At 42.4% G+C, this 8,445-nt stretch overlaps 1 protein-coding gene across 1 annotated transcript; it reads left to right on the forward strand.

Annotated features, from left to right (window-relative positions):
- Positions 1-574: 574 nt before the first annotated feature.
- Positions 575-1,525, forward strand: LOC140012704 (uncharacterized). Its single transcript, XM_072060990.1, has one exon. It carries the CDS (start codon positions 575-577, stop codon positions 1,523-1,525), a length of 951 nt encoding a protein of 316 aa, XP_071917091.1.
- The last annotated feature ends 6,920 nt before the right edge of the window (positions 1,526-8,445 follow it).

The following is an 8,445-nucleotide window of genomic DNA, read 5'->3' on the forward strand; positions in this document are numbered from 1 at the left end:
GCCTCGGCTGGAAGTGCATTGGCAGTGGTAGAAGGTGTTGGGCAGGAACAGGAGGGGCGAAGCGCGATGTCTACGGCTGATGTAGGAGGGGAGGCAGCGGATACAGGGGGACTTCTGACGTTGGTGCTTGCACAGGCAGGGGGTGAGGTGGCTGCCCAGGAGACAGAGGTAGCGTCGGTAGAGATCAGAAATTCTTTTGGGATCCTTGAGGACGTGGGTGACGAGGTTGCTGGGGTTCCAGTTGCCAATCTGAGAAGTACTAGATCGCTTAGTCCAGTGCGTGGGGCATCGGCGAGAGCGTTGTGTTGTCAAGACTTGCAGGCCATGCAAGTGGAATTGACGCATCGGTTGGAGCTGTCGCGCAGGCTACAGCAGAATTGGAGGGACTCCGCAGAGGTTGAGTCGATAGAGGAGCAGCGTTTGCCCCATTCGGATAGCGTGGGAGGGAAGGCAAATATAGGCAGGCTTCCAAGATCAACCATAAGGGGAGGGGAAACTCGCGTTAGGTATGCTCTTCGTTCTAATGCTAGGATCAATTAATTTTCTGGTGTGGAATATACGGGGTGCGTCTAAGATGGATTCACTTCGTTATTTAAAAAAGCTGAAGTTTGACTTTAACGTGAAAATTTTGGTTTTATTGGAGCCTATGTCGGAGGAAGGCCAGCTAGGCTATGTCAAACGATTAGTTGGTTTTCACTCGGCAGCCTCCCTTGTGGAGGGTAAGATTTGGGTGCTGTGGGACCTTGCCTTTAACATCTCTTTTAGCACGCTAGCTGATCAGTTAGTGGATATGGAGATTAGTTCTTCTGTTGGTTCTTTTTTCCTCTCTACAATCTATGCCCGCTGCACCAGAGTTGCTAGACGTCCACTCTGGGGGGCCATGGAGAATTTGGCAGCGTCAAGACAGGGGCCCTGGATGTTGGCTGGGGATTTTAATATCATTGCGGAGGCCTCGGAGCGGCTTGGGGGTGCACCACCAAATGCACGAAATATGGAGGAGTTTAATCAAACTCTGTTTAAGTGTGACCTTACCTCGGTGGAATTCGACGGGCCTCAATACACCTGGACAAATGGGAGGGTGTGGCAGCACTTAGATCGGGCGTTGGTTAACAGGGAATGGGCTGAGCAGTTTGCAGTTTCCCGAGTGGTGCATTTGGCGAGGGGGCGGTCTGACCATGCACCCTTACTAATCCAGTGTGGGTCAGGAAGGAAAGGGGCATCATCCTTCAGGTTCCTCAATGTGTGGCCCCGTCATAGTTCCTTTCTTGGGGTTGTTCAGGAAGCATTGGGAAGGGGAGGCCTTTCGCATACGATGTCAGGGTTCTATCGAAAGTTGTTAGGGGTGCGGGACAAGCTGAGGGTATGGAACAAGGAAGTTTTTGGACATATTGGAACTCGGGTGGCGGTACTTGAAAAGGAAATGCGGACCGCGAAAATGCAGTATGACACGGAGAGGACGGTGGCGTCAAAGATTGCTTATCATGAGGCTCGGGCGACGTATATGCATCAATTGGCCGTTGATTGAGGTTTTTGGCGTCAAAATCGAGGATCAAATGGATTCAGGAGGGGGATGCGAATACGGCTTTCTTCCATGCGGTGGTTCGGCAACGGCGGGCCTCAAGCTACATCTCTAGGATTCGGGGTGCAACGGGGCAATGGATTACTGAGGCTGAGGACATCAAGAGTTCGGCAGTATCTTTCTTCGAGTCTTTGTTCAGTTCGGATAAGGGTACTGATCGGCACCCCGTACTGCCTTTTGCCCTCCCACAGGTGACTTTAGTGGATAATGAGAAGCTGCTGGCACTGCCAACACTAACTTAAGTGCACGATGTGGTATTCTCGATCTGTCCAGATAGTGCCTCTGGACCAGACGGCTTTGGATCAGGTTTCTATCAGGCATGTTGGGAGATAATTAAGGAAGACTTGGTGGCTGCAGTCCAGGATTATTTTAAAGGGGGGTGGCTACCAAAAGGGGTGACAAGTACGTTAATTGTGTTAATACCGAAACTTCAGGGGGCTTCTCGGTGGCAGGACTTTCGGCCCATCAGCCTGTGTAACGTTAGCTCCAAGATTATATCTAAGCTAGTGTCCAATAGGTTGAATCAGCTCCTACCTCGCCTGATCTCTCCTTGGCAGTCTGGCTTTGTGCCGGGGCGCCAAATAATGGATAATATTCTTTTGACGCAGGAACATGCAAAGGAATTGGACCGTCGGTTGGAGGTTCCGAACCTCATGTTAAAGCTAGATATGGAAAAGGCATATGACAGAGTTGAGTGGTCCTTTCTCCTATTCATGCTTAGATCGTTTGGCTTCCAGGAACCTGTGGTAGATTTATTCTTTCGTTTGGTCGCAAATAACTGGTTTTCCGTGCTTGTAAATGGGGAGCCGGCTGGATTCTTCAAGTCGACGAGGGGGGTCAGACAGGGGGATCCAATCTCCCCTGGACTTTTTGGTGGCTGAGTTTCTTGGGCGGGATGGGTGGAATAGGGACCGACTACTTCACTGGCTCCCGGGCAATTTGGTGGATGTCATAGTGGAGATTCCATTCGATTTGGATGGGCATGATCAAATCCTGTGGGCGAAGTCGGCGACCGGGTTTTTTTCTTTATCCTCGGCTTGGGAGTTGTGCCGACAACGTCGGGGCGGTTTATCATGGGCTGGGATGGTTTGGAATAAGGGTACACCCTTGAAAATTTCATTTTTTGCTTGGCGGCTGATGAACAACTTTGTGGCCTTGGATTCGGTGCTGCGACGAAGAGGGCTGCCTTTGGTGTCCAGGTGCTCCTGCTGTCTGGAAGAGGCAGAAACCTTGCCACATCTTTTCGTCAATGGACCGGTGGCAAGAGAGGATTGGGGGCATTTTGCCGGTATGTTTGGCATTCTTCACTTGCCGTCGGATGATATTCAGCTCGTGTGGAGGGAGTGGGCCACATCGCTGACACGTATCCCCACTCATCATATTCGATGTGTACTCCCGCTAGTGGTTACATGGTTCATATGGCAGGGAAGAAATAAGGCGAGGTTTGAAGGACAGGCTTTTTCGGCTCGGGAGGTCATTGTTGAGGTGAGCAATTTCTTGCATGACTTGGGACGAGCAAAAAAGTTGGATAAGGCACAGTTCAACGGTGACCGGGACTGTGTATGGGCACGCTTCGCTTCCGGCAGAACTCGTAAACGACGACCAGTGGTAGTTACTTGGGCAAAGCCACCGCCCCTGCGGTACAAATTAAATACGGATGCTAGTGTGGTCAACGGGAGGGCAAGTGGAGAAGGAGTCCTTCGGGATTCTTTTGGTAGGGTTATCGTGGCCTTCTACAAGGAGTTTGGGGACAAAGGAGTACTGCAGGCGGAGGCTCTAGCAGTATTAGAGGGGCTCCTAATATGTGCAGCAAAGGGGTTACGAGGGATTCTAGTAGAGGTGGACTCGGCGGTACTCGTGTCTTTAGTCAACTCTTCGGCTCAGGGAGGATGGTTGTTTTGCAATGTGCTGAGGCGGATTCGTCGCCTTTTGGATCAAGTGGCTATGTCGTTTACACATATATTCCGAGAAGCAAATGCGGTGGCAGATAGGCTAGCTGCTCTACAGGGGGGTCCCAATCAAGTTTTTGATTCTCTTCAGCAGCTTCCTAAGGAGGTTCGAGGCTGTATTGCTATGGATGCTGCCCAAATCCCGTCCTATAGACTAGTGCCTCAGTAGGGGGTAGCACCCTTCAATTCTCTTGTAATTGTTTTGTCTACATTTTGAATAAATGAATATTTAAATTTAAAAAAAATTATAATATTAAAGGAAGTACATTAGAGGTTTAAAAAAAAAAAACTTACTATTAGTACTTCTAATCACACACTTTCTCTTATCTAAAACTCATTCTCAACCACCAAATTTAGTACACACACCTCACTAATTAATCACACTACCAAAATATGCAAAAACCCTATTTTACCCTAACTATAAAACTAAGGGTAAAACTCTTAATTCTATTATTATTACAACTATTGAGGAAGTAAATGAGTAGTAAAGATATTTAAAAGTAATTTATTCAAAATAAAAAGAAATTTTAAGAAAATATGGAGAATTTTGCAAGTCCTCACAAAAGAGGTGGCGAGCCGGCGACTGAGAGGTGAAGCTGAGGCTGACTGATTGAGATTGTGAGACTGAGACTGAGAGAGCGAGAGACGAAAGCTTGAAGGCGGGCTGCGTGGCGGCAAGGGACGAGGGAAAAGTGTGGAAAGGCTGTAAAGGGGATGAGGTTTAGGTTTAGGGATTAGATTCTGTCCCTTTGCCTTTTTGGAGTTTTGTATTACTAATTTTTGTATTATGTGTTTATAGCGTAATATACAACTAATTTAATAAGACTTATTATTGATATATAATATTATTATTAGCTAACGATATTATTATATAACATAAATAAACATATATATATGGGGGATAATTTCAGAACCTCCCCGAGGTTTCTAATAATTATACATAAATACCTTTCAATATCAAAAATTACACTGCCCTCCCTTTTCATTTTGATGTGACCAGATGTCATCCTCAACAACAACAAAGTGATCGAAATACCCTTACAAAATCAGTCCTTAGAATACTAGAAATATGGGGAAAAATAAGATTTCCAAGTATAATATTTTATATGCAATTTACCAATTATACTACTTGTAAAACTTGTTAAGCAACAAAGCACAATAATGGAAGAATGAAAGATTAGTTGAGATTGTTTAGCGATAATAAAGCTATCTAATGTGGGGAAATGAAAAAAAATTATAATGGTTTAAAGAATTTTTTGTATTCTAAAAGGTGCTCTCAGATGTTATTATATGAAAAAGAAAGTTTTAGTTTATTATTCAAGTTATGATTTTAGTAAGTAACAACTATGATACTAATGATTAATTGTATAATACAAGATGTCACCTATGGTTGATCATGACATTGTAGTTCACTACAATCGGAAGAGAATGAAGATTCCTAATGTCGATTTTGATAAGTATTCTTATATAGAATTGTTGAATGATGATATTTGTGAAAAAACACTCCACAAATAACCTAAAAATCTTAATTATTTGCTACATATGAGGTGTGGGATTCCAAAAAGTATTGCAACAATAGATGCCAACGCTAATAAGGCAGTCATTGGAAAGGTTTTAACTGCATGAAAATGAGCTGGCAATCGACTTGTTTGTGGACCATATGGATGTAATTCCTCCTAATATGCTTGAATTGAACAACATAACAACTTTTGATGGGTATTCAGTAAACTTGAAGTGTATGACCTTGTTATTTATTATGTTTAAGACTTGTTTTAGGGTGCATTTGATAAAACTGAAGTCTGAAATTTGAAATCTGAAGTTTAAATTTATTAAATTATTAAATTGTTAAGTATTAAATCTAATACATTTTAGTGCATATAATAATCAGTGATAAGTGAATAGTTTATTATTTAATTTTGAGAGCAAGTTTTGCCTAGGAAATTCAGTACCACTTAATTTATTCAGATGTTCAATTTTTTGGTTATCAAATGGTTTGAATATGTTAAGATTCGAATCCATTAAATTTAAGTGCTGAATTAGATTACCAAACAAGGCCTTAGTTTATTTAGTTTATAGTGCTTTGTACATCTAGAGTCTTTGATTTTGAAGCATGATAGATAAATTCCTACTAAATATTGCAGATGAATTGAAATCCACCATTTTCGTAGCCTTGTGATTCTACCATTATATAACTACCAAGGCTCAACTTTTAGGTGTACATTTTTACAATTATATCCATAGTTCAAATGGATTTTACAACGTGAATGAAATGAATATAATTAATAAACTCAGGTTGATCATTATCAGTATTTGGGTACCATTGCACTTCTAACGGTTCTTGTAGGACTTTACTATCGAGAATGCTGATTTGTTTAATTTTATTTTCATGTCCCAAGGGGATCAACTTACTGCCAACTTTTATTTTTTTATTGCCATTTTTCTTGCCCAAAATTTTAACTCATTTTCTTGTAGGGTCAATAAGGAAAAACTTGGAATATAATTGTTTGACAAGACTGATTCATCATTTTTAAGATTACTTTTTCTCACGTGGGCTTAATCTGTTATCAAATATGTCAATTAAGGAGAAGGCAGTGTAATTGTTCATATTAGAGGGTATTTATGTGTAATTATCAGAAACTTTAGGGGAGGTTGCTGAAATTATCCCTATATATATTACATATATGTACGTATGTGTGTGTGCAAGTGTATGTGTATTATATATATATATGAGTTTGAAATCGAAATAGGTAGCCGATTTTCAATTTTGAATTGTGAATTCGAAATCGAAAAATCCAATTTGAAAAAACATAATCTCAAATTCGAATCAAATTTATAAGTTTCAAAAACAAAAAACCCGATTTCCTTTCTCGTTTTCTCTTTTTTTGATTTCCTCGAATTCAATTTGTAAGTTGGTTTTTTTTTTCAAAATTGCACACTCCTACTTTTTAGTTTTGAGAGGGTCCATTCCTTTTTTTTTTTTCTTTTGGTGTGCGTTGAGTTGGTACTAGTTTCATTGAATAGTTCTTGTTATTCATAAAATATACGTCTTATTTATTTTTTTTTATCTTACATAAATCATATTGTGCTACAATAAATAATACTTAAAAACTCTCGCTAAATAGCCTACAATTATTTATTGATTACAAATCAACAACCAAATCTTCTTTCCGCCGCAAACGGAAAAGAAATCAAATGTGGTTGTTTTATAATTTTTGTTTGGAATGATGGAGAAGTCAAAGCTACAAAGAAGCAGTAGTAGCACGTGACTTGAATGTTAAGCGAAGCTCTCAACATTTCGAGCCTGTTTGGAACCTAAGTTTTTTGGGAGTTTGTCTAAAATTTTACTGTAGTGCAATGTAGAAGTTTTTAAAAAAATTTTGTAGAAGTTTTTGTAAGGTGAAAATTTTTTTTGTAGAAGTTTTTGTAAGGTGAAAAATTATATAGAAGTTTTTATAGAGTGAAAAACTTTTTTTTCCGTTTCTTTTTTTTTTCTTTCTTTTTCTCTTTCTCTCTTTCCTTTTTCTTTTCTTTCCTCTCTTCTTCTTCTTCTTCTTCCTTTTTCTTCTTCTTCTTTCTTTCTTTCCTCCCCGTTACCTCCCAGCAGCACTCACGCCCGTCACCCCTCTCCTCCCTTTCCCCTTCTTCTCCCGCCACCCCCTGTGCCCCTCCCCCCTCTGACACAGCGACCCCCTCCCCCCGCCACCCCCTGCCCTTTCCTCTGCCAGCTCGAGCCCCTCCCCCTGCCTTTTCCCCAGCTTCTCCCGCCACCCCCTGCCTTTTCCCCAGCTTCTCCCGCCACCCCCTGCCCTTTCCCCAGCTTCTCCTGCCACTCCCCCTCCTCCCGCCACCCCCCTGCCCTTTCCTCTGCCAGCGCGACCCCCTCCCCCCGCCATCCCCTGCCATTTCCCCAGCTTTTCCCACCACCTCCCCTGCGCGACCCCCTCCCCTGCCACCCCCCTGCCCTTTCCCCAACGCGACCCCCTCTCCCCGCCACCCAGCGGACGGCGCTAAAATAGTACCCCGGTTTCCGGCAGAAAGCATTGAGGAATTTGCGGAACTTGGAACGCTTCGTCGCGGAGGATTTGCTCTTCTGCATCCAATTGAATAAGGAAACCATCACGTTGAATTTGATGTCCAATTCCTCCATTCTAGACTTTTTTTTCCCCTTGTTTTGCCTTTTCTGGGCTATGATTTTGCTTGTTCGGTTCTTGGGGTTTTATGTTCATTTTTTGTGTTTGAAAATGAAGGATTTAAAAACTGCCTGAAAGGGGAGGGGGAAGGGGGCGGGGGAGGCAGAGGGGAAGAGGGAGGGGGGAGCGAGAGAAAAAAAAAACTTTGTGTATGGCCGGAACTGGCCGCCTGAATAGTAACCGGCGCCGAAAGTGGTGGTGGAGGTGGTGGCCGGCGGCGGAGGATGTGGTGGGTTGGGTGGGGGAGGAAAAAGAAGAAAAGTTGAAGGGAAAGTTTTTTGTGTATTTTTGAAGTGTGTAGGTAAAAAGTTTTAAGAAGTTTTTTGGGGTTCTTGTAGCAAAAGTTGTTAAAAAACTAGTAGGTAAAAAACTTGGTCAAAAAACTCACTTCCAAACAGGCTCATTTCCAGGAATTTCCAGCCAGGATGCTAAAGTTCAAAACAACTACTACCAGTCCCCAAAAGGACTATTAATAATTTTTTCACATCGTAGATGTAAATTTTTTTTTTCCAACCGGCAACAGACTTTCATTACTAATCAGTCATTTACATCTCTGGGTAACAGCCTTTTAACGTCAGCTTTTGCTGCTTCAAGCAGCCAGCTTGGGAAGCTATTCTTCCACTCAATCTCAATTAAACAATTAGCAGCAAATTTTGCTAAGACATGGCTTCTCTTCCGGTGAAAGAGAAACAACATTTATCAAATTTTTGTTTTAGTTTTCTGATAT

This window comes from Coffea arabica, chromosome 8e, assembly GCF_036785885.1.
Source record: "Coffea arabica cultivar ET-39 chromosome 8e, Coffea Arabica ET-39 HiFi, whole genome shotgun sequence".
NCBI lineage: Eukaryota > Viridiplantae > Streptophyta > Magnoliopsida > Gentianales > Rubiaceae > Coffea > Coffea arabica.

Bases quoted from the DNA above. Each gene is read 5' to 3' on its own strand.
- LOC140012704 (XM_072060990.1), top strand. From the start codon at position 575: ATGGATTCACTTCGTTATTTAAAAAAGCTGAAGTTTGACTTTAACGTG.